Below are 27243 nucleotides of genomic sequence, written 5' to 3' on the forward strand. Positions count from 1 at the left end.
AAGGAGATTCTTTACAACCCCATGTTATAGCAAAAGATAGATACAAACTGAACAACTATCAATAATAACTGATTAAATTATAGTACATTCACACACTGGAATATTATGCAGAGATTAAAAAGGAGGCAGCAGCTCTATAAGTACTAATATGAAATAATCTTCAAAATATCAAGTTAATATGAATGTTTAATATGTTACTATATCAGTTATCTATTACTACATAACAAGCCATCCCAAAACTTAGTGGCTTAAGAAAACAATTTTTATTTCTCATCAATCTGTGGGTTGGCCAGTCAGTTCTGCTGGTCTCTCCCTGGCTCACCCACTCAGCGGCACTCAGCTGATGGGTTGGCTGTGGAGCTGAGCACAGCTGGGACAGCTGGGATACCTGAGCCATTCTTTCTAAAGGAAACTAGACCAGGAGACTCCTGAACATGGTGGTGGGGCTCTTCCACGAGAGTGAAACAGAACACAAGGCCTCTTAGGGCCTAGACGAAGAAGCCACACAACATCATTTTCACCACACTCTACTGGTAAAAGCAAGTCACAAAGCCAGCCCAGATTCAAGGGGTGAGGAAGTAGAATCTACGTGCTGATGAAAGGAAGGACAAAATCATATTCAAAGGAGAAGAGATAAATAAAGATAGGCAGGCTTTATCAGGAGCCATTACTGTAATAATTTACCACAGCTATTGCTTATAGAGAAAAAAAAAAAAAAAAAAGAGGGCTTACATCTACAAAGAACACCTCTAAAAAGAAGTAAAAGAAGCTGGTAAGCAGTAGTTTCCTCCAGAGAAGAAAATTTGGGGAAAGGAATAGAAAGGAGACTTATCTTCTGCTTAATACCCTTTTGTATCTTTTATTTTTTTTATCTTTTATTTTTTTGTATGCTGTACATTTATTACTGCCTCAAAAATGAATGCTATTTAAGATATTCTGCATATTGAATAAATTAATTTAATTGAATGACACTGAAAACTTCGGGAAAAACCATCTATAATACCTGTGACAAAAGGTTAATCTTCATAATATATAAAAAGTTTACAAATCAATAAGAAAAAGACAAATACCCCACCAAAAAAATGGACAAATGTCATGAATTCGTAATTTTCACACACACACACACACACACACACACACACACACACACAGACATGCAAACACATGCCAATAAATGAAGCAAAATAAAAGAGCAAATACCATTTCCATCTATTGAATTAGCAAGTAATATTACAAAATTTATAATACTGATATTATCAAAACTAGAGGAACTAGCATCCTCATATACTACTAGTGGGAGTATAAATTGATAATACATTTCTGAAAACAAGTATGTGTATATTTACATATCCTTACATATAAATACAATAAACCAATATATTAAATACATCAAAAGCCTTAAAATTTACATACTCTCTGGTCTAATAACTGAAATTTTGCTGACACACAGGAATATATACATCCATATAGGCACTTTAACTTTTTATAGCCCCAGAGAAAAGACCTGCAGATAATGAAACTGACAATCACCTAATAAAAAGGCCAGGTTTTTTACTGCCTGAAAAACAGTTCCTGGACCCAGTTCCAATGTATGTGTGGAGGCTACCCCATACCAACAGCAATTCTCACCCTACTGGTGTCTGACAATTCAACTCAATTCTGACACTGTCTATCCATAGATAAAATCAGATTCCACAGTTAAAGGGCTCAGTCCCATAAGACCACCTCCACTTCAGATGCCAGGGACCCACTGGCTATAAATCAGAGGTTCCCACCACCCCCTCCTCAGGTTCTACTAATTTGCAAGGAAAGCTCACAGAACTCAGGAAAACCCATTTACTCACTAGATTACTGACTCACTATAAAGGGACATTAAAGGATCGAATCAACAGCCAGAACTTCTGGGTTTTTATGGCAGCTGCATTACATAGGCATGATTGATTAAATCATTGGCCATTAGTGATTTTTTTTTTTTCACACACACACACTGTATTTTATTTTTACAAGAGATAAATAGACTGACACCAAGCATTGTACATGGATGACCACAACAAAAGCAACAATGATTGCAATTACCAAACATGAAACACACTCATACTATGTCATAATATTGACATTCAGTCCAGTAATCCTCCACTGTAACAGCTCCTTTACTTTGCAGTGAAAATTGATTTGTATATTCCTTGCCTCTGAGTCCTTGTGGGATTTTTTTTTTTTTTCAATTCAGACAGAAAGTCACAAAAATTATACTCATCCTCATCAGTTCACTCAGTCCCATGTAATTCATTTTTTTTTTCATCTTGATCTTTTGTTAGCACTTTTATGAGTTCATCAGTTTTTCATTAGAGTTCTGAAAATGCTTATTCATTCAGTTCAGCAGTACAGTCAGTTTTCAGACATTACATGAAATTTCTAAAAATCTTATATGTTCTGGTATAATGTTATAAGTAATAATCCTAGTTATTACTTTAAAATGTATATCTCAGAAATAACTAATTTTCTTGTCAACTGCATTATTATGAACTTTCATCAAATCTTTAACCGTGGTCATTTTTAAGTCTTTTGTCATTTACAGACAGTTCTGGGTGTACTCTGATGATTTTGCAAATATGTTCCTATAAAAGGGTTTCATCTTCAAGAAATTCATGGAAAAGACTCTGACAAGTACAGGTTTCTGGTAGCCATTAGTGATTGATTCAACCTCTAGCCTCTCTTCCCTCCCCAAAGGTCAAGGGGTGGGACTGAAAGTTCCAACCCTCCAAGCACACGGTTTGTTCTCCTGGCAACCAGCTCCCACCCTTGGGTGGGATCCAAAAGTCACCTTTCCTCAAGCATTTTCAGGAACTGAGGACAAGAGACCAAATATTACTTCACCGCTCTTGTCATTCAGGAAATTTCAAGGGTTTGGGAAGCTATGAGCCTAGAACTGTGGCTGAAGACCAAATATATATGAGATAAATATAAATCACAACACCACACTGCTTGATCACAATGCAGTGAGGCTCAGTAGTTGACAAGCCCACCTATGCTCAAAGAGCTTCAAATTCACATTTTAGAACCTCAGCCTTTAATAGACATGGACAGCCAAGAATCATCAGTTTAAGGAAAGCCACCAACATGAAAGACAGAGAGCAAAACAGAGATAATGCAAGGTATAGAAGAAATATTTAAACATTTTTTAAACATTTAGTCAACTATACCTCAACTGAAAAAAAAAAAAACTACAATTAATATCCTACAGAAAAGAAAATACTGCATCCATAAAACAACAATATGTGTTGGGGGTTCCCAAGCTTACAGATCAAGGCCTCCAAAATTCAAAAGGAAGATAATGTGCAACCTACACTTTTGCACCTGCCCAAATTATCAACCAAGTTTAAAGTAGAATAAAGATATTTTCAGACTTGCAGGAACTCAAAAATGAACCTCCTCTTCTTCTTTTCTTAGGATGCTATTGGAGTACATGCTCCAACAAAGCTAGAGGGTAAAATAAGAAAGTAAGATATGAGATTCAACACAGGAAAGAGGCTAAGGGAATGATACAGTGATACAATGAGAGCTGCCTGGCAGACCTAGACAACAATCAATCCAGATTAAAGCAGCTCCTCCATCAATCTTCTCACCTTCCCATGTCACCAGATGGCATGACCATCTACCTACCCACTCACTCAAGCTAACAAAGAAGTCATTCTTGATTCTCTCTCAAAACCCAAATTTAACAAACTCATTATTTTACCTTCTAAACAGCTTATAAATACATTCACTTCTTTCCATCTCCATTGCCACCACCATATTCCAAGACTCCACCATCTCTCACCTGGTCTATTGTAATGGACAGCTAACTAGTCTACCTTATCCTGCACAAGCCATTTTCCATATAACAACCAGTGATTTTTTTTAATATAAATAAGATCATGTCACTCTGCTTAAAATCCTTCAATAGCTTCTCATTCCACCCAGAATAAAATCCAAGTTCCCAAATATGGCCCACCCGGCTCTGTATAATCTGGCCCCTGACTATCTTTAGAATCTCACTTCCCTCTCACACTCCCTCCCTATAGTCCAACCACAGTGGCCTTGCAGATCCTTGAACATGGGAAGCTTTCTCCTGCCTTTGAACATGGTATTCCCTTTTTACAGCAAATTCCCCAGCTCTTTGTTGAATTATCCTCATTTTTCATGATTCACCTTTAAATGTCATTTCCTCACAGAGAGCTTTTCTAACCATCAATTCTCAACTAGCCCCTCACCAGGTCAGTTTCCCTTCATTTCCTTTCCTCCATGAGTTAAAAAGAGGGGGTTTTGTTCAATGAATTACAGTACGTCATAATAGAACAGTATGCAACCATTTAAATGAAGTTATTGAGACTTCCCTGGTGGTCCAGTGGTTAGGACTCAGCACTTTCACTGCCATGGTCCAGGGTTCAATCCCTGGTCGGGTTACTAAGATCCCACATGCCACGTGGCATGGCCAAAAAAATATATAATAAAATAAATGAGGTTAACAAAAAGTATTTAAGATATATGGTTAAGCAAGACAAGTTTTAAGTATTAGAATAAGATGGATGAGGAGAAATTTTTCTACCAGCTATCATGACATACTATAAAGTTGTAATGGTTGATACAGTGGGAACTGGCACAGGACAAGGAGGCTGACTGATCAGGACAGAAAACCTAGAAACAGATCCATGAGTGATGTAAACTTGACTTAATAAGAGAGGTAGCATTGCAGAGCCACAGGCAAAGGATGACCTTTTCAATAAATGATGCTGGGACAACCAATTATCCATTGGGGGAAAAAACTATACTCCTATCTCACAATATATTTTACAGAAAAAATAAATTCCTATTTAAAGACCAAAAAAGGAAAACTTTAAAATTCTTAGAGAAAGATATATTACTTTTGTGTAGGACAGAATTTCCTGAAGTGGTCCCTTTCTCTCTCTTACAAATACACACACACACACACACGGGCACAAATCTAAAAAGGAAAATATTGATGAATCTGACTTCATTAAATTAAAACTTCTGGACATCAGTAGCACCAAATTAAGAACATAAGCCACAGACTAAATGCAGATATTTGTAATATATGTAACTGCCGAAAGATTAGTATCCAAAATACGTAAATAATATTTTAAGATCAATAAAAATATATAAAAACAATCCACTTAAAAGATGGGCAGGGCTTCCCTGGTGGCGCAGTAGTTAAGAATCCGCCTGCCAATGCAGGGGACACAGGTTCGCTCCCTGGTCCGGGAAGATCCCACATGCCACGGAGCAACTAAGCCTGTGCACCACAACTACTGAGCCTGTGCTCTAGAGCCCGGGAGCCACAACTACTGAGCCTGCGTGCCACAACTACTGAAGCCCAACGCTCCTAGAGCCTGTGCTCCGCAACAAAAGAAGCCACCACAATGAGAAGCCCACGCACCACAACGAAGAGTAGCCCCCCATCGCCGCAACTAGAGAAAGCCCGCGTGCAGCAATGAAGACCCAACGCAGCCAAAAACAAATAAAAATTTTTTTTAAAAAAGAGTATAAAAAAATTAATTAATTAAACAAGAATCCTGGTCTTAATACTGACAGCCTAGCAATGGAGTTTAGAAACACACATAATCTTAGATAAGGTAGAAAGATTTAGTTGCCGTAAGAGAAATAAAGATGAATTGCGATTAAAAAAAAAACAAAACTTACTTTGCATAGATTCTTGCCTATCTATTCCTTCTGTGAGTCAGACCTAGAATATAGATACTCTGGTACCTCATCTCTTCAAGGGCAAGTAGCTATATATAGTAACAAGACTGGTTCTTATGACCTCTAAAAATCAGTCTCCTCATTTTATACCTTCCGTGTACACTGTGTCCTACAGGGTATGCGCCATTTGAGTTAATAGAAATTCCAAATGTTAATCCCAATTCTCATAACTGAGTGCTGCTGATCTAAAAGAAAGGGAAATGCCAAAAGTGACACACCAAAAGAAAAAAATTCTCTTCTCTAACTCTGCCATTGTTTTGCTATAGAAACTTGAGGAATTCACACTTTGGTTGATGGAAGGATTGAGAAAAGAACTGTTAATGAGCTTCGAAAGAACTTTCATGAATCTTTCAGCCACGTACTACATAAAAGGCATCAATAATGCTCTAGATTAATAAGGCTTTTCACATCATTTTATGTGTAACAGCTTCGTTAATGTAGGTAGAGGTATTTTTATTCTTTTTTTCAATCGAAAGAAAGTAAATTCCATAAATACTACACGTCATTAAACACTGTTTCAAATATTTTTCACAGAGCTAGTCCAGACAGAGCCAGGTTTAGTGGATTCATTTCAAATTGATCATCAGATCCACTATTTGCATTTAAACACTCAACTAAACATTCAGGATTTGGGAAGCACCGAAAAGGGAGTCTACAAAAAAGTAAAGTGACCTTATGTTGATGAATCCAACTGTTCTCTCAGAATACCAATAGAAGAGTAGGAAGTTCAGGTTTATATGTTTACATCATCTTACACAAACCAGTCCCCAGTCCTCTGGCCATCAGTCCCCTCTCATGTCTTCAATACCTCTGAAAAGAATGTTTGTGACAAACTAAAGAAAAAAAGACCTTTTTGCGTGTCCTAGCCATACAAGCCAGCAAACATCCCTGGTACACAGATGTGTTTTTTTAATGACAACTTTAATGAGATATAATTCACAAACTATAAAATTCACCCTTATAGGTGCATAAATCCATCATTTTTGGTATATTTACAGAATTGTGTAACCATCACCACTAACTAATTTTAGAACATTTTCATCACCCCAAAAGGAAACCCCAGGCCTGCTGATTAATTAAATTGAAGGTAATACCAGATCTTTTAAAAAGCAGCCTACCATTCCAATAAAATGTCCAACTAACCTAGTCTTCTCTAACTTACTACCTTATATCCAGGTCTTCAGCTTAGTATGAAAATAGCAAGATTTGCAGAAGGCAAAAACAAAAGAGCTTAAAAAACAAAAGCTAAAAGAGAATCAAGAATGTAATGTTTCTAGTAAGAAAATGCTCAAAAAATGATGGGGGGCTTCCCTGGTGGCGCAGTGGTTGAGAATCTGCCTGCCAATGCAGGGGACACGAGTTCGAGCCCTGGTCTGGGAAGATCCCACATGCCGTGGAGCAACTGGGCCCGTGAGCCACAATTACTGAGCCTGCACGTCTGGAGCCTGTGCTCCGCGACAAGAGAGGCCGCGATAGTGAGAGGCCCGCGCACCGCAATGAAGAGTGGCCCCCGCTTGCCACAACTAGAGAAAGCCCTCACACAGAAACGAAGACCCAACACAGCCATAAATAAATTTAAAAAAATAAAATAAATTAAAAAAGAAAAAATGATGGGGATATGCTCAAAAGCCAACTTGACAGGGCTCTCAATGACAAAGGCTAGAACAATTGAGCCAAAAAAATAAATGAATATAGTATTTGGATTATAACCAAAAGAATAAAATAAATACCTAAAAATTCATACTGACATAAATAAATAACAGAATAAATAAATAATTGGGGGGGTGGGAAGGAATAGTGCTTCTTTACAGAATTCAAATTACTAAATGTGGGAGGAATAGGGACATTAAAAATCACCCCTATACAAGAACCACAGTAACAATTATTGCAGGCAAGAACAATTAATGGATGCTGAAATTAATGGACAAAAGTATGATGAGAAACAGAACATCTGCACAGTATCAAAATGTCACTCCACAAGACACTTATGAATTACAAAGGGAAAGTCAGTTAACTTTACAGTAGAGAAACCTGGTACACACAATCTTAACCAAGTGGTCAAAGTTAATATACCAATAACTAGACTTATGAACATCATGTACTCCCTAATTTGATGCACTGAAAATGGTACAACATCTCTTCTGTAGTATTCTTGGGTGGAAAAATAATGTTTCTCACTCTAATAAAGGGAAGACACTAGACAAACCTGTACTGAGCAACATTTTACAAAGTAACTAACCAGTGCTACCTTTAAAAGCTTAAAAATCATGAAAGACAAAGAAAGACAGGAACTGTCACAGGTTGGGAAGACCAGGAAGACACGACAACTAAATGCAATCTGTATCCTGGATTGGATCCTGGACCAAAAAAGGACATTAATGGGAAAACTGGCAAAATTCAAATAAGGCTTACAGAGTAATTATCAGCATGTAAGGATGCTAATTTTCTGTAGCATTTTTGTAACTTTTCTTTAAGTAAATGTATTTCAAAATAAAAAGTTGGGTTTGCTTTTTTTTTGATTGGGGTATAGTTGTTTTACAATGTTGTGTTAGTTTCTACTGTACAGAGAAGTGGAGTTCCCCGTGCTATACAGCAGGTTCTTAGTAGTTATCTATTTTATACATATTAGTATATATATGTCAATCCCAATCTCCCAATCCATCCCACTCCCTACCCCCCGCTTTCCCCCCTTGGAAAAAGTTGCGATTTTAATGCAACATTTCTGGCCTGAGATATTACTGTTTCAACTCAGTTGTGAAAAATGACTCATTTTTGGCTATTATAATTTTCCTATTAGGAGAGACTGTATCAGATAATGTCAGATTTGCAATCTCAAATCCCAACTCTTACAGTGCATACTGAATTGCAGAAGACACAGCAAGAAAACAAGTCAATGATGAAAAACACACTTGCTAAAAACCACACGGCACACTGTTAACAAAGAGATATGCCTTTAAAAAAAAAAAAAAGAACATTCTGATCATAAAGCGATGGCCCACAGCACAGCTAAAACAACTTGAAACATAAAATGTCAAGAACTGGACAAAACCAGTCAACACGTGATAAGGTCATGACTTGATGAATTTCTGTGGTGTTCAATTTTTACAAGCCTGGTGAGAAACGTTTGCTATTAGGTAAAGCTTGGATTGGTTCTGGTACATACCCTGATTTCAAGTCAGTTATCCTCAAACAGTTTGTAGCATCCAGTCCCACTTTCCCATTGCGGACCACGCTAGATATGAAAGGGGAGAGCATTGGAGAAATTCGGTTCAAGGCCACTTCCGGAGACATTTTAGCTTGACTTGCAAATCACCACTGAAAGGAGAAGGAAAGAATGATGATCAGAATATCCAAAGGAACAAGATATAACACGCTTCCTGGAAACTAGCACAGCACACAGAAGTATCTCTTGCATGATACCTCATTTCCTGTCTTAGAGCAGCCTCTTCCAATGACCCTCTGGAAGAATCCATCTCCCTACTGCTCACCTACTCGGGACGCAGACTTTTCAGGAGCAGCAGTAACCCCTGAAATCCAATTTCCTCCCCCTTTCCAAGCCAATTTCTACGTTGCCTCACTGTACTTAAAAGCTGTCCCACTCTATCTTACAACTGGCAGGTCCTACTTTAGTTGAAGCCTCAAGAAGTCTTCACTGACAATCCTCTTCCGCATCACACAAAACACACACACCACTAGGTTAGGAATCCCTCCCTCTGTGTCCCCACAAAGAGTAAGAACTTGATTGATAAAACTATGTAAAATTCTAGAAGAAGCATATCCTACTTGCAATTGTTACTTACTAGAAATTATTTACTTCTGCTATACCTCTCTTAATTACTTCCCCTCCACAGTGTTTTATAATTACCTGCTTAGTGATCTCTCCCCTGCAGAACTTTTTTTTTTTTTAATAAATTTATTTATTTATTTATTTATTTATTTAGGCTGTGTTGGGTCTTGGTTGCTGCGTACGGGCTTTCTCTAGTTGCGGCGAGAGGGGGCTACCCTTTGTTGTGGTGCGCGGGATTCTCTTAGCAGTGGCTTCACTTATTGCGGAGCACGGGCTCTAGAGTGCAAGCTCAGTAGTTGTGGCACACGGGCTTAGTTGCTCCGCAGCATGTGGGATCTTCCTGGACCAGGGCTTGAACCCATGTCCCCTGCATTGGCAGGAGGATTCTTAACCACTGCGCCACTAGGGAAGTCCCATGCAGAACTATCTCGAATCCCTAGTGTTTAACAAAAGTACCTGGCACACACTAAGCACCCAATAAACATCTTTTAATAACTATGTGAATAAGGAGACAAAAGCTAGAGAAATATTTAGGTATGAAGAGAAGACATTATGCCCTCAAAAAATTTGGTAGAAGATAGCATATCTGAGATGTGGCAAAAATCTACTTAACAATTAAATCATGAAAGCACACACCTATCCAGATATTAAGCAACACAAACTAACATGGATCTAAAAGTTTTTGACTTTAAGGCACTAAGAAGTTCTTAGACTTGAAAATACAAAAGTAAAACCAATAAATCATCTCTAAGTTACTTGGAAACCCACGGGGCTGGAGGAGGGAGTACCTGAATTCCTCTTAATAGATTTCTAAATGAAAGCCTCTACTTTCAGAGGTGAGTAAGTCAATTTAAATGATCATTTTCTTCCTTGATCTGAAAGGGTAATCCCACATCAAAAGCAAATTAATTTCCTGCAAGTTACAATTACAAGTAAATGATGTTCTCGTTCTAGGTTTCATATATAATGCCATATGAGGATTTACAGCCCCCTGCTAAACGTTGAAAACTAGTACCTGTTTTAATCACTTCAGAGTAGTAATAAAGGGCAGTGATCTTTCAAAAAATAATAACACTGTGACCCTACATAGTGATGACACCCAGAAGTACCTCTGAAGCAGATAAAGCTTTATACTTTAGTACTCAAATCATCCTTTCTGCAAATATAAAACGACCTCCTCTTCCGACCACTTAACAGATGATCTTCCTCCACCATTCCAATATTTCATCACAAAATAAGAATAAACATCTAATGCACTGTATTCAGTCATTAAAATCATGTACATTTTCATAACACTTTATCACTTATAAAGAGCTTCCATATACATTAGTGCAGTGGACCTTCACAACTCTGGACGGTAAGGCATATATTAGAATTCCCATTTTACAGATGATATGGATAACTTTTATAATTTGTCTTTGAATAGTATACTAGACCATATTATCACTTTGAAGTCTATTTTTTTCCTGTTCTGCAACATTTCCACTTTTATTTCTACCCACTGATGTCACAGTTCTTGAAAGGATGCTTATCTAGATCATATGCAAAACAGAAATACTCATCTTGGAAAAAGCAAAAGGACCTTACCTACATTACAAAATTATTCTTCCATGTATTTCCCCCCAATACCTATTATTATTTTACCTCTCATTTCTATGAAAAAGGGAAACAGAACCAACACATTCTGAAAATCTACTGAGTATCAAGCACTATATTATCCATCTCTATCTGTAATTTCATTTACTTCCCAATAACTACCTTGTTCTCTGATTAGTATTATTGTTCCCATTTCACAGATAAGAAAACCAACGCTTGGCAAGACTAAGTAACTTGTTCAAAGTCACAAACCTAGCAAGCAGAAGGATCGGAATTCAAATTCAGATCTCTCTCAAAGTCCACTATACTCATCTTCTTCTCAAATAAACATAACTTCAATCACCAAAGAGAAAAGCATCAAAGTGAATTTATGTTTCTTTTAACACATACATCTAGTGAAATGAACAAAAAGTCATGAATTTAAACTAATGGTTGCTTGACAACTAGAAACAAATTAGACTACTGTTGGCCTACTGCTGAAGCTGGCCTGAGTGATTCACTAGGCAAATGCTAAAGGGAACAAACCTGCTCCAGAAACCAAACTATACTTCAAGTGACAACATCCCATCCAATTCAGCAACTGTCATGACCTTAGAATGACACCTGAAGGAATGAATTTGTCTTTGTTTCCAGAACAGCCATAATACTATCTTTTGACAGTGCAAGATTTCATGCAGCATTAAAATGTTTCAACCGTAGCTGTTGTGACTTCTCTAAGGAAGAGGAAAAAATAAAAAACCTGACTCCAAAATCAGAGGTCACCAAACAGCCAAAAATGATGGTTCTTTGGCTTTTGAGCCAGGGACACGGATGAGAGATCACCCCCCAGTAGTAGCTTTTACACATCAAAGCACAATAATAGATCCCAGATAGTCAAAATTTTACGGTGGCCAGCCTCCCTTGAATGCTAGTTGTGCATTTTCTATTTCCTGGTTTTGACGTATAACATACAGAAGGAAAGTGCAGAAATACAATTTTTACAGGGGTCTGCTGCCTCAAGATAGGGTCACATGAGGTCCTTTGATGGGTAGTCTGTGGAATACAAAGACGTCTAAAGCATCGCCTAGTTTCTTGCAATTAAGATGGGATGACAAACACGGAAACATGTGCCCAGCTTACGTCATGGAACGGAAAGGGGTGGCGTCCTGCTGCGTCACGTCGACGTCATACAGCGCACGAGGGAAGTTACACTGGGAAGCAATTTCTCCAAGGGGCAACATTCAAGAAAAACAAGTCGGCTCGAACCCAAAGAATGACCACCCCGCTCTAAAACGGGACAGCTAAAAGGGGACGCTCTTCCTTCCCCCAAACTGTATGATTCCCTCATCAGGCGAGAAGGAGGGAGTCTGAGCTTATTCAGGGACCAGGGGGCGGGCTAAGTGTGGAGAGAGCAGCCTCTGGCCTTGGGGGCTCGTTCTTGAGGGGACCAGCGTGATGGGGATGAGCAGGGCATCTTTGGAACAGGGGCCTTCTCTATAGGAAGAGAAGGCGAGCCCTGGGCATATTTAAACCACGGTCCTCAGCGCCACCTGTGCGACTCGGGATCCAACCTCCCCGCACCAGCCCCAGTCCAGGTACCTGGAACTTAGTCCGATCGGTAACCGGCGACTACGTGGGGGTACAGGTTACCCGAGCGCGCCCCCGACCGACGCACCAACCTGCGCGCGCACCGCGGGCCAGATGCGTGCGCGTCCCCGGACGTCCTGCCCCGCCCCGCCCCCTCTGCGGCCCAGGAGCCGGGCGGCGTGCGCGTCCCCGGCCGCGCCAGGCCGGGCGCTCGGAAGGGCGTCCCCGCAGTGCCTGAAAGTTCTTTCCTCCGCGCCTGCCTCGTGCGCGGCGAGCTGCGCGGAGCGTGGAACGATTAGGAGGGCTCTGTAACGAGAGGCTGTGCAGGGAGACAATTCCTGGGAGAACTGGGGGCAGTAGGTGGGCGGGGTTATTTCGGGCATCCAGGTGGGCGACCCGCGTGGGCGTCCGGAAGGCCCGCGTCGTTAGGGAGCGTGGAAGCGGAGTCTCTGGTTACGGGGTCGGGCAAAGGTTAAAGGGCAGCCTCCAGGTGGGAGAGCGCCGACTTTGCGCAATGGCCGCCTCTGGGGAACCCGGGAGGCAGTGGCAGGAGAAGGTGGCGGCGGCGGCGGTGGTGGTGGTGGGCTCCTGCATGACCGACCTGGTCAGGTTAGTCCGGGGCCCTCACGCAGAGTCTGCGGCTGGAGCGAAGGGCGGACTGCGCTCTCTCTTTTCACTGCCTTGGCACTGGGGCTCTGGGGATGGAGAGTGTTGACTTGTGGTGTGAGCTCCAGGTTTCCCCAGCCCGCAGCGTGCCTTGATAGGGTAGAAGAGGCAGGGTTTGAGTTTGTAAACGTAACTGTCAGATGAGGGAACATAAAGGCCGGGGTGTAGGGAAAGCTCTGGTGTAACTAGCAGCGCCTCCAAAGACCTGCTCCTGTTTTCTTGACCAGGCTGCTGAACCTCCTCTGGCTAGCCGAGTGACTTTGGCCACGTCATTTTACCCCCGAGAATGTGCCCGCCTCACAGCGTTGTTTTGAAGACTAAATGAACTAAAGTGTTTTGAGCTATAATATTATCCAGATTGGGTATTATTCGTGTGAACGTGTATAAAATGAGTGGAGCAGAGGTCAAAATTTTAGGCGGTCATCTTTCACCGTATTGATTGTTGGCTTTCCCGCATTTCATCTTTACCGCTTATTTTTCAGTATTAGAGTAACCATAGGTTACCTATGGCAAACCAAGTGTGAGTCAAAATAAAAACCCGTAAACACAATATTTACAACCATTTTTTTAAAAAGTGATCAAATAAACAAAATATGCTAGATGAAAATAGTTGAGAGTGAGATTGGATGAAGAGATCTTCCCAATTTATCTTTTTTTTTAATGAAAATGGCTTTTTTGATTGTAAAAGCAATGTTTATTTACTATAAAGAAAAAAAAAATATCCCAAGAAATCCTACCATTTAGGTTGCTTCAGTTTAATTTTTTGGTGAGTGGCATTTTAGATATAATACTATTTTTATATTATAAAAATAAAAAATGATTATACTACAGTAAGACTTTATCTGTCCTGCAACCTTGCTTTTCCAAAGGATAGCCGAGAACCTGGAAATATTAAATAAAAAGGCCTTGGGACAATCAGAATAAGTCACCAAATCCCTGCACTAAACCACCTGTGTTTTACTTAGAAAATAGTTTTAGGGTCTTCACATAACCAACTTAATCTTATATTGCTTAAAATGTTTATAAACTAGGTTATCACATTTCCAGACCGAGATTAGAAAGGTGGAGATTAAAAAGGGGGAGAGACTGCAAGGGGCAGTTATAGTAATCACCAAAAACTTGAGTGAGGACAGTGTATCAACAAGCAACAAAAGAGTTTTAAATGCCAAGAGCCTGGGGAATTCTCTGGCGGTCCAGTGTTTAGGACTCTGTGCTTCCACTGACGCGGGCCCGGATTCAGTCCTTGATCAGGGAACTAAGATCCCACAGGTGTGCAGTGTGGCCAAAAAAAAAAAAAAAAAACACCAAAAGCCTTTTTTTTCCCACAGATATTTGAGCTACATTGTGCCAAGATAGATGTGCTTCCTTTAGTGACAGAACATAAAGTCCAATCTAGTTCTGGACATTTGGTGAAGAGGCCTACACATCTTTCTCTAGAGCTAGAGTCAGCAAACCTTTCTGCAAAGGGCCAGATAGTAATTATTTTAGGCTTTCTGGGCCACATTTGGTCTAGGTCACATATTCTTTTTTATTTTATTTTTTTTAACAGGTACAGAATGTAAAAACTATGCCTTACAAAATCAGCCTGCAGGCCATAGTTTGCTGACTGCTGTCTAGAGCATCACCGTCTGACAGCTCACTATAGTAATTGATGTTACTAGCAATGACTCTTTTCAAGAAAAGGGAATATGGTAATCGTTAAATTTTATATACAAATGGGGCACGTGTTTTATTTTAGAAATAGTTCCATCAAATATACTTAAAGTTTAGTTACATAAAGGAATAAACCTTCAGATATCTAAAATAACTCATTCCTTAGAAAATCCATCTAGCTAAAATTTTACCATAATTCTATACGTGAAGTACAGAAGAGAAAGAAAGCTAAATAATTTTCCCATGCACCCTCCCTGAGTAAGAATGCCAGGGTTAGAATTCAGAGCCACCTTCTTGTTAAACTAAGAGCTTTCTGTGAAGCTTGACCATCACACATTAACGCTAATTATAGTACTTCTAAGATGAATACTCTTCAAACTTTGGGGAGGGCAGGGTCTCAAATGCCCATGTTAGCATCTGTCAGGATTTTAAAGCTTATTTCAGAGCTAGAGGAATTTAGAGATTATTTATAATCTCTAAATCTCTTCAGTTTATAGATGAGTAAAGTGAGGTCCAGAGAAGAAACTCTTACATTGTGGATAACCTTTCCTTTTTTTTTTTTTTTAATAAATTTATTTCATTTATTTATTTTTGGCTGCATTGGGTCTTTGTTGCTGTGCAGGCTTTCTCTAGTTGCGGTGAGCGGGGGCTACTCTTCGTAGCGGTGCGCGGGCTTCTCATTGCAGTGGCTTCTCTTGTTGTGGAGCACGGGCTCTAGGCATGTGGGCTTCATTAGTTGTGGCTCGCGGGCTCTAGAGCGCAGGCTCAGTAGTTGTGGCTCACGGGCTTAGTTGCTCCGTGGCATGTGGGATCTTCCTGGACCAGGGCTCAAACCCACGTCCCCTGCATTGGCAGGCGGATTCTTAACCACTGCGCCACCAAGGAAGTCCCTGGATAACCTTTCTAATTTCTCTTCTCTTGCCATTTTCTTTCCTTTATAAGCTATCCAGGTTTCTGTTCTTCACATGAGTCACTATTAAAACTTTTATTCCCCTATAGATTCTCTCCCACGACTTTACTAACAAACTTTTCATGATTTCTTTTCTGATTACTTCTGCCTCTGAAGATATTTACAGAATACCTGAGTATAGGATTTTTATTTAAAAGCCTGCTTCTGTGATAAACTTGGGTCCAACTTCACTGGTTATGGTACATATCATGATCGTATTATTTTTCTATTGCTTCTGTAACAAATTACCACAAACTTAACGGCTTAAACAATACAAATTTAATACTTACAATTCTGCAAGTCAGAAGTCTGACACAAGTCTCACTGGGCTAAAATCAAGTTGTAGGACTGCGTTCCTTTCTGGAGGCTCTAAGGGAAATCTTTTTCTTGCCTTTTCTAGCTTCTAGAGGCTGCTCACATTCTAGCTCATGGCCTCTTCCTCCATGTTCAAAGCCAGCAATGTCATCACTCTGACACTCACTCTTCTGCCTCCCTCTTCTACATTTTAAGAACTCTTGTGATTTCATTGGGCCCAAATGGATAATTCAGGATAATCTCATTATTTTAAGGTAGCTTATTAGCAGCCTTTATTCCCCCCTTGTCGTGTAACATTACGTATTCACAAGTTCAAGGGATTAGGATGTGGACATCTTTGAGGCAGGGTTGGTCTGGGGGTGGGGCATAATTCTGCATACCACAGTGATTAAAGTCAAAAAATCTTATAATACTTAGAGCTTGGAGAATCATTGAAGCCTATCAGTCCATCCTCCACATTTTACAGATGAGGTAATTAAGAGAGGTTAAATGACTCACCCCAAATCATACAGCCAGTTAGTGGGAACCCAGGTTTCTCAACCTTTATCTTTCCATTATGTCATTGTACCTCTAACTCTGGCTCATATTTATTGCCCTTTTCATGTACAGTTCATTTAAGGGCTTATAGTCTGTGCATTCATTAAGTGTTTACTTTGTAAGCTGGCAAGGAATAACAACTAAGGGTTTATAATGTTCAGGTCTAAAGATAGTATCGTCATTACTGTTCCTTACTTCCTATCTAAGTTTAACCATAACCAGCCTGGACACCCATGCCTTTACTGTAAAATCACTTTAGAAATAAAACTACTTCAGTAACTAAGCCCTCTTGGATGACATCCAAGTCCAACTCACTTTATATATTACATTACTGTGTGCCAGGCGCTGCTAATTCAATCAATGAGCAACTTTTTTCATTTCTAATTTCAGTCCACTATGAATAGTAAGCTCTATGTACTAATAATTTTTAAAAATCATTAGCTCACCCAACATGACAAACAATGAACATTATTTAATACCCACCTGTATTTATCATTATTCTCTTCCTCCTTCAACAATCATCTCTGAAGTTCCACATTGCAAAGATAAGAGAAATCAAGTCTGTTCTTGTGGAAAATTAAGTCAAAGTTCCTGCAAAGACAGATTCCCATGAGAACCCAACAACAGATGAAACTTTTTAGACGTTAGGCTCATAGACCTTGGTTAATCATGCTTTCACTAATCTTTATTTCTTATGACATGTGTCACCCATTTTTAAAATTATTCATTCAGCAAATATTTATTGATTTTATACCATGTGCCTCTGGACTTCCCAAGGTGCAGAGGATACAGCAATGAAAAACACAGCAAAAAATCCTTGCCTCATGGAGCTTACATTCTAGTGGAAGAGACAGACAGTATCAGTTAGAAATAAGTAAAATACATACTCTGTTAGATAAATGCTGAGGAGGAGAATAAAGCATGAAAGGGGGATGAAAGTAGTAATTTTAGATCATTGGCCACAGAAAGCCTCACTGAGAAGGTGATTTGAGTAAAGACCTATAGGAAGAAAGGAAGCAAGCCATACAGAGAACCAGAAGAAGAGCATATGCAAAGGCCCTGAGGCAGGAGCAGACCTCTTATTATCAGTGAACTACAAGGAGTCCAGTGTAGCTGAAGACGAAAATAAGGGAGAGGGGAGGGCAATTGATGGTTAAAGGACATTGGGTCCTACCCTGGATGAAATGAAAGGCCAGTGGAGGGTTTGAGCAGACAAGTGACCTAATATGACCCGCAAGGGCAGAAACAGGGAGACCAGGTCAGAGTCAATTACAATAATCCAGGCAAGAAATGATGGTAGCTTGAAAACAGTGCAAGTGGGGAGAAGTGGGCATCTTCTGATTATATTTTGAGGGTAGAGCTGACAGGATTTGCTGAGGAGTACGAGATAGGTCAAGGATTACCCCAAGTTCTATGCCCTCTGCAAGTGGAAGGGGAAATTGATGTGTGCTGAGATGTAGAAGATTGTGACAGAGCAAGTTGCATAGGGAGAGGGCAGTGTCAGGAGCTCAGGCTGGACGTGTGAGATTTGAGATGCCTGTTAGACATCCAGCTGAAGGGGTCAAGAAGACAGTTAGATATATGTGTTTGGAGTTCAGAGGAGAGATCTAGCTGGAGATATGAATTTGAGAGTCATCAGTGTATAGATGGTATTTAAAGCCATGAGACAGGATGAGATCACTGAGGTCTGCGCTCCAAGGGCACTCCAACATTGAGAGGATCCATTTTACATAATTTATCTCCTGTCTCACATCTCTCTGTACCCCTAAAACTTGCTTTGAGACAAGCTTAATACAAACCCATGTTTACATTTCCATGGCAATAGACTATGATGTCAACTAAAACCCTATGTTATCCTTTTACATGCTCCAATTAAAAGTGATGGCTGGAGAGGTAAGGCTCATGTTCAACCAAGCATCTAAATTTAATCCTTGGCAAGTCAGGAAATGATTGCTTAATTCTCAAAAGATTTTAATTGGAAGGTGGCATAAGTGAATTTAGAAGCTTTTCAATCCAAAGTGGATGAAATGTTGGACCTAGATTACTTTAAAAAAAAAAAAAAGGCCAAAATTTTATACTGTACCTAGAAAAGGTTACATGTGTCTGACATATTACGGTACCCTCTAACCTGCCTTCCACCAGAAGCTTCTTGACTTGTCAAATTTAGAACAGAAAAATCACTTTGGCAGTCACTTTTTCAGGAAAGTAAAAGCCAGAGGAATGTTGGTCCAAGAAGTATCATGCATTCCCAATAGTAGAGGAATATAATATCATCCTTCATTATTCTTTCTGCTCCTTAAATTGGTCTTCAAAGTTGCTTATCAGTTACCAATCAATCTTTAAATTAATGTTTCATTAAACATGTTTCTGTCAACTGAATTCCCTAAATTCAAATGAAATCATTCATGGGAAATTTGCTAATTTTGGTGCCTTCAAAGAAAACATATGTTAAAAGGTAAATTACGTATGACAAAGAAAGAACACCTATTGTTTGGTATTACTAAGCAGTCCCTTTTGCAATCCATTACTTGGCCAGCTCTTCATGCCCTAGTGTCTGCATTCTAGGGAGAGCAAGGTGAAGTGGGCTTTGTGATGAACGTTGCTCCAGTATTTTGATTACTTGTATGTAATACTGAAATACTGAGAGTGTGCTAAGTGCTAGGGATACTGCAATTAGTATAACATGGTCATTGCTCTTGAGGAACTTATAGTCCAAAGAAGGCAGACACAAAGATAGATCATTGTACTATGGTGTGCTAAGTACCTGCAGGTTCTGTGGGAGAACGGGAAAGTTCCTGGATAAGATGCCTCCTGAGCCAAGTCTTGAAAAATAAGCAGGTGCTAATCCAGGAAAAAAAAAAAAAGAAGAAGAAGAAGAGGAATCATTCTGGCCAGTTGGGATGAACACGGGGAGTGAAGTCATGGATGTGGGTATGCCAGGGTGTGCCAGGGACAGCAACCCCTGGGTCTGCACACTGCACACTAATCATCAGATGGAAGGTGTCCATGAAAGACCTCATCAGCCATGCTAAGGTGCTTGGGCTTTATTTTGTAGACCCTGGGAGCCAGTGAAGTGTTCAAAGTATAGGAATGACGTGGTCAGATTTGTATTTCACATAGCTCTCTCAGTGCCCAAGGCAAATGTAAAAGAAGGCAATGTTTTGAAGGCATCAAAGACATTCTCCTTGAAGACCGAGAGACCCATTTTGAAAGGTAAAGCAATGGTCTTCACAAGAGTTGATGAAGACCTGAACTAGGACAGTAGTAATGGGGATAAAGAAGAGGTTAAATGTGAAAGAAATACTTAGGGAGTAAAAGAGTTGAAAACATCTGTTAAGAAAAATGGGCATGGGCTTCCCTAGTGGCGCAGTGGTTGAGAATCTGCCTGCCAATGCAGGGGACATGGGTTCGAGCCCTGGTCCAGGAAGATCCCACATGCCACGGAGCAACTAGGCCCGTGAGCCACAATTACTGAGCCTGCGCGTCTGGAGCCTGTGCTCCGCAACAAGAGAGGCCGCGATGGTGAGAGGCCCACACACCGCGATGAAGAGTGGTCCCCACTTGCCGCAACTAGAGAGAGCCCTCACACAGAAACGAAGACTCAACACAGCCATAAATAAATAAATAAATTAAAATTTTTAAAAAATAAATAAAAGAAAAATGGGCATGAGTCAAGCATCTGCTCTCTGGTCCTTTATGAGCAAACCCTGTTACTGACAGTTAGCTTTCCCAAATTGATAAGACCTGGAAACTGGAGTTCTTGGAAAGAATCTCATTTTGTGGAACAAAAGCATTCTATGCTTCATGCTTTTTAGCAGGGGAAAAAGATTATATTCCTTAAAAATCAAAATATGTATTATCAAATAATTAAAAGGCAGTCAAATCCCCTCTTGGGAGGAAAAGTCCAAAATTGGTTTTGAGATTTAAGAAAAAATATTGATTTGCTTTTATAATTGTAATGGAGAAATTAATGACAAATTTAGCTCAGGAAATTCACAACTATTTATTGGAGATAATGAAACTAAGAAGATATTAAGTATACCAGTACTCCTAAAAACAGAAACTACACAAACTCCACCACCCATGTAACAAAGATATTTATAATGTAGCAAAGGTGTGTTTGGGGAACTTAAAGAAATACTGTGAAACTAGAGACTTTTAGAGTAGGAAAGAACCTTGAGTTCATTTTTGTGTTCCACACTGTTCATTTTAATTATTGGAAACAAGGCTGGGAAGAATTAAGTGATTTTCCCCCAGCAAATACCGTTAAGGTTGGAGCCAGGATTAAAATTGTATCTCTTGACTCTCAAATACTAACACATTGTTGTGAAGGTTAGAGTAGCCTTTCAGAAGTTTGACATATATTTGCAAGAGACAAGAAGGTATTCAAAAGTGCTACTAGGGAGCATTTTCCTTGGGGGGAGAAAAAGCAAATTATGTAGTTATCTGTATCAGAGGACTTAATATTGTCCTTTAGAGGGTTTTTTTTCATATTTTTTACTATGGTAAAATACACTAAACATAAATTTTATTATTTTAACCATTTTTTAGTGTACAGTTCAGTGGTATCAAGTATTATACAACCATCAGTATTATACAACCATCATCACCATCCATTTACAGAACTTTTTTTTTTTTTTTAAGATACAGAAAAATCAAAATCTTTTATCTCCTCTTGCCTACAGCTTGTCTTTGCCAAGAAGGGAAAGGGCTGCAGCAGGGAACATTTAAAAGTAGGGACCCCTTGCAGGGAACATACTGTATAGTGCAGGGAACTCTACTTAATGCACTGTGGTGTCCTAAATGGGAGGGAAATCCAAAAGGGAGGGGATATATGTATATGTATGGCTGATTCATTTTGCTGTGCAGTAGAAGCTAACACAGCATTGTAAAGCAACTATACTCCAATAAAAATTAATTTTAAAAAATAAATAAAAAATAAAAATAGGGACCCCCCCCGCCCCACCTGGTCAGTTTCTTCCAGCTGGACAGAGTCCCCTTTGGGGTTTTTTTGGATCACTTTCTAAATTTAATATGCATCAGGGTTGAGAACCGTGAACTCAAAAGGACCATAATTTAAAATTTTTCATCTTCCCAAACTGAAACTCTGTACCCATTTAAACAATAACTCCCTGTCCCCCCTCCCCCTTGCCCATGGCAACCACCATTCTACTTTTTCTCTATGAATTTGACTTCTCTAGCTACCTCATGTAAGTGGAATCATACAGTATTTGTCCTTTTGTGACTGACCTATTTCACTTAGCATAATACTTCAAGGTTTATCTATGTTGTAGCATGTGTCAGAATTTCCTTCCTTTTTAAGGCTGAATAACATTCCACTGTGTGTCGGTACCACATTTTGTTTATCCATTCACCCATCGATGGACACTGGGTTGCTTCCACCTTTGCTCTATTGTAAATAATACTGCTATAAAACATGGGTGTACAAATATCTGTTCAAGTCCTTGTTTTCAGTTCTTTTGCATATATACCCAGAAGTGGAATTGCTGGATCATATGGTAATTCTGTCTAATTTTTTGAGGAACCACCATATTATTTTCCATAGCAGTTGTACCACTCTTCCTTTCCCTATCTTGCATTTCTTTTTAAACTACCTATTCTTCATCTTACCCTCCTTTTCCTATTCCAGTTTATTGTGTGAGATTTTTTTGTTTTGTCTCTTATTTTTGGCTCCTGCTAGCAATCCCCCTTTTATGTCCTCTTATGCAATTATGCATCCCCATGTGCATGCATACGTGTTCTAGGTGTATGTTTGTTGGGGGCGGGGGGATGACTGTGCAGAAGAGGAGCTCAGTAACCTCACACCTCCTCCCCTACCACCACACTCAGCCACAGCATTGTTGTCACCACTGTATTACTTGGAGATAAGTAATTCAGTGTCCTAAATTTATACCTGTAAGTTGATTCCATTTGCTATGACGAACTTCTTTGAACACTTACCTTTTGGACTTGTGTCTTTTTCCTTCGGGAAATTCATAGAGGTAGAATTTCTAGATCAAGGGAAATAACATTTTTAAAAATTTTTGTAATATATTGCCAATTTGCCTTCATAAAAAAGTGTTCTAAACTACACTCCCACTAGCAATGTGAGAAACGCCTATTTCCTAGAAAACTAACCAACACACTGCCGGTTTGAAAGGTGATAAATATTATCTCCTGTTTTACTACTAGTGAGATTGAGTTTTTTCTCAGATGTTTGTTGGTTTGTATTTCTTCTTTCGAGAATTGCCCGTGCATGTGTCCTTTGTCCATTTTTCTGTTGGCCACCCCTTAAGATTTTAAATGAGAGTGTTCAGAGGGGAAAAAAAAACTGTGAGGATTCTAGCATGAAAGGGAGTTCTTTCTGCAGCAAAGGAAAAATGAAAGTGGAGCCATAAAATTGACTCCAGCTAGCACAAAATGCTGTGGAAATGAGAAAGAAAAAGGTCTCAACACTGGCTGCCAATTAGAATCAATTAAACCAGACTTCCAGGGATAGGGTCCAGGCATCAGTATTTTTTGAAATAAATTCCTCCCATAGATTTTAATGTGCCACCAGGGTGGGAAACAAGCATTTATCAGTAAAAGCAGGAGCTATGAAGTAGTGTGAATGTGGCAAAATACTGTAGTAATTTGGAGAAATTACCCTTTGAGAGAATGGGGATAGGGTTATTCCTGACCCTGGGAAGGCATACTTGGCACAGATGAGCACATCAATTTTTAAGTGGCACCATACCTGGTTATACAGTCTGTCAGCTGTGATAATACATAGTGTTAACTCCTGACACATTGTATCACGTGACACTGTCCAGTGGATATCAGTTCTTGAATTACGTGAGTTCTGCTCAGGATAGTTATCTCCTAGTTAAGTGGCTGGATCTTCCTCCATTTTGACAGTGAGCATACAGTGTTAACACTTGACTGTAAGCTCAGTGAGGACAGGGTCTGGAGGTCCTCAGAACCTCAAAACAAAGCCTGGAATATAGTAACGCAATAAATGTGTGCTGACAGTGGACTGGGTATCCCGAAACGGGTCTGAGATGATTCCAATATATTTCTTCCATAGCTATACTAAGTCAAAATTTGCCTCATTGGATATAAGTTTAATCACTTGTTAGTAGTATCCACATAGTGATGCGTTACCCTTTTGTTATATGATCTTTAAGGAACATACAACAAAAATCATAAAGGAAGATTTCTTGGAATTGTGTAAAGTTCTTATGACAACTGATTGTAGTCTTAAAATTTTCATATGAACATTTTAAATAATCTCCATCTATCTTTCTTTACTTTCTTCACAATTTTTATAATACTAGCTTGACTTGGTGCATTTCTTGTATATCTGCACAAGGCAGATATAAATTATCTTTGTATGTATATGGTCGACTTGTTTTCTAAACGAAACTTGGGGGTTTTGTTTGGAGTTTGGGTTATTTTGTTTGGAGGTGTTTTGTTTTGTTCTTAGTTTGTTTCCCAGATATATCACGTATTAGATACTGGCTTTTCCTCTTTGGTCAAAAATGTTTTCTAATGCAGTTCTTCCATAATATTGCAGAAACTAACTTGTGCGACAGTTTTTAAGTGCCTTTTACATATTATATTTTACATCTGGACTTTTACCACTGATTTAAAATGTTACAATCCATAGACTGTGGTAGCAATAATATTGATTTTTTTTTTCTAAATTAGAAGTCTTCATTTCCAAGTGAGAAATAACAAATCTAAATTTTCAGTTACCTGTTTTCAAACAAGTATAGTTGACCCTTGAATAACACAGGGGTTGGGCGGTGCCAACCCCCACACAGTCAAAAATTCACGAAGAACTTTACAGTTGCCCTTCATATCCACGGTTCCACATCCGTGGATTCAACCCACCATGGGTCTTGTAGCACTGTAGTATGTATTTAGTGAAAAAATCTGGCTATACACACAGTTCAGGCCAGTTGTTCGAGAGTCAACTGTACTCTGCCAAAAATCTTAAAGAAACTCAACTCCCAAGTCCTTTAGGCTGTCTTGATAAAAATTATAAGCAGTTCTTTGGTACAGGTGTACCTCACTTTATTGCGCTTCACAGATAGTTTTTCACAAATGGAAGGTTTGTGTCAACCCTGCATTGAGAAAGTCTGTCGGCGCCATTTTTTCAACAGCATTTGCTCACTTCATGTCTCTGTGTCACATTTTAGTAATTCTTACAATATTTCAAACTTTTTCATTATTACTGTATTTGTTATGGTGATCTGTGATCAGTGATCTTTGATGTTACTATTGTAATTGTTTTGGGGCACCATGAATGGCACGCATATAAGACTTCAAACTTAATATTTTGTGTGTTCTGATTGCTCCACTGACTGGCCATTCCCCCCATCTCTCTCCCTCTCCTCGGGCCTCCCTATTTCCTGAGACACAACAATATTGATATTAGGCCAATTAATAACCCTACAGTGGCCTCCAAGCGTTCAAGTGAATGAAAGAGTCACACATCTCTCAGTTTAAATCAAAAGCTAGAAATGATTAAGCTTTGTGAGGAAGGCATGTCGAAAGCAGAGACAGGTGGAAAGCTGGTCCTCTTGCGTCAATTACCCAAGCTGTGAATGCAAAGGAAAAGGTCTTAAAGGAAATTAAAAGTTCACTCCAGTGAACATATGAATGGTAAGAAAGAAAACAGTCTTATTGCTGATATGGAGAAAGTTTCAGTGGTCTGGATGGAAGATCAAACCAGTTACGATATTCCCTTAAACCAAAGCCTAATCCAGAGCAAGGCCCTAACTCTTTTCAATTCTGTGAGGGCTGAGAGAGGTGAGGAAGCTGCAGAAGGAATGTTTGAAGCTAGCAGAGGTTGGTTCATGAGGTTTAAGGAAAGAAGCCATCTCCATAACATCAGAGTGCAAGGTGAAGCAGCAAGTGCTTATGTAGAAGCTGCAGCAAGTTATCCAGAGGGTCTAGCTAAAATCATCAATGAAGGTGGCTCCACTAAACAAAAGGTTATCAAATGCAGACAAAACAGCTTCAGATTAGAAGATACTATCTAGGACTTGCATAGCTCGAGAGGAGAAGTCAATGCCTGGCTTCAAAGCTTCAAAGGACGGGCTGACTGTCTTGTTAGGGGCTAATGCAGCTGGCAACTTAAAGTTGAAGCCAGTGCTCATTTACCATTCTGAAAATCCTAGGGCCCTTAAGAATTAGGCTAAATCTGTTCTGCCTGTGCTCTGTAAATGGAACAACAAAACCTGGATGACAGCACTTCTGTTTACAACATGGTTTACTGAATATTTTAAGCTCATTGTTGAGACCTACTGCTCAGAAAAAGAAAAAAAATCCTTTCAAAATATTACTGTTCATTGACAATGTACCTGGTCACCCAAGAGCTCTAGTGGAGATGTACAATGAGATTAATGTTGTTTACATGCCTGCTAACACAACATCCATTCTGTGGCCCATGAATCAAGGAGTAATTTCAACTTTCACATCTTATTATTTTAGAAGTACATTCCATAAGGCTAAACGTGCCACAGAGTGATTCCTCTGATGGATTTGGGCAGAGTTAATTGAAAACCTTCTGGAAAGGATTCACCATTCTAGATGCTATTAAGAACATTTGTGATTCATGGGAAGAGGTCAAAATATTAACATTAACAGGAGCTTGGAAGAAGTTGATTCCAACCCTCATGGATGACTCTGAGGGGTTCATGACTTTGGTGGAGGAAGTACCTGCAGATGTGGTAGAAATAGCAAGAGAGCTAGAAATGGAGCCTGAAGATGTGACTGAAGTGCTGCAATCTCATGACAAAACTTGAACAGATGAGGAGCTGCTTCTTAGGGATGAGCAAAGAAAGTGGTTTCTTGAGATGGAATCTACTCCTGGTGAAGATGCTTCGAAGATTGTTGAAATGATAACAAAGGATTTAGAGCATTACATAAACTTAGTTGATAAAGCAGCAGCAGGGTTTGAAAGGACTGACTCAAATTTTGAAAGAAGTTCTGCTGTGGGTAAAATGCTATCAAACAGCATCGCACACTACATAGAGAAATCGTTCATGAAAGGAAGAGTCAATTGATGTGGCAAACTTCACTGTCCTATTTTAAGAAATTGCCACAGACACCTCACCCCGATCACTCGGCAGCCGTCAACATCAAGACAGGACCCTCCACCAGCTAAATGATTATGACTTGCTGAAGGCTCAGATGATGGTTAGCATTTTTTAGCAATAAAGTATTTTTTAAATAAGGTAGGTACATTGTTTTTTTTGATGTAATGCTATTGCACATTCATAGACTACAGTATAGTATAAACATAACTTATATGCACTGGGAAACCAAAAAATTCATGTGACTCACTTTATTGCGATATTCGCTTTATTGTGCTTGTCTGGAACTGAACCAGCAATATCTCTGAGGTATACTTGTACTTTTTGTTGTT

General features: G+C 39.4%; 2 protein-coding genes across 6 annotated transcripts in view; one reads left to right on the forward strand and one right to left on the reverse strand.

Moving 5' to 3' along the window:
- BABAM2 (BRISC and BRCA1 A complex member 2) overlaps window positions 1–12851 on the reverse strand; it is a 431982-nt gene extending 419131 nt beyond the window's left edge. Inside the window, exons 1-2 of one of the 2 annotated variants that reach the window (XM_036873975.1) lie at window positions 12719–12851; window positions 8921–9072 (exon numbers count right to left, since the gene is read on the reverse strand). In XM_036873975.1, the coding sequence (XP_036729870.1) occupies window positions 8921–9048 (128 nt within the window). In that variant the 5' untranslated portion in view covers window positions 9049–9072; window positions 12719–12851. Of the gene's footprint in view, window positions 1–8920; window positions 9073–12259; window positions 12693–12718 lie in introns of those variants that run through there. The other variant, XM_036873977.1, reaches the window with a different exon arrangement.
- Window positions 12852–13143: 292 nt separating this feature from the next.
- Window positions 13144–27243, forward strand: part of RBKS (ribokinase) — an 84792-nt gene continuing 70692 nt past the window's right edge. Inside the window, exon 1 of one of the 4 annotated variants that reach the window (XM_036872873.1) lies at window positions 13144–13315. In XM_036872873.1, the coding sequence (XP_036728768.1) occupies window positions 13221–13315 (95 nt within the window). In that variant the 5' untranslated portion in view covers window positions 13144–13220. The remainder of the gene's footprint in view (window positions 13316–27243) is intronic. The other 3 variants (XM_036872870.1, XM_036872874.1, XM_036872871.1) reach the window with 3 other exon arrangements.

The sequence above is a fragment of the Balaenoptera musculus genome, chromosome 13, assembly GCF_009873245.2.
Source record: "Balaenoptera musculus isolate JJ_BM4_2016_0621 chromosome 13, mBalMus1.pri.v3, whole genome shotgun sequence".
NCBI classification, from domain to species: domain Eukaryota; kingdom Metazoa; phylum Chordata; class Mammalia; order Artiodactyla; family Balaenopteridae; genus Balaenoptera; species Balaenoptera musculus.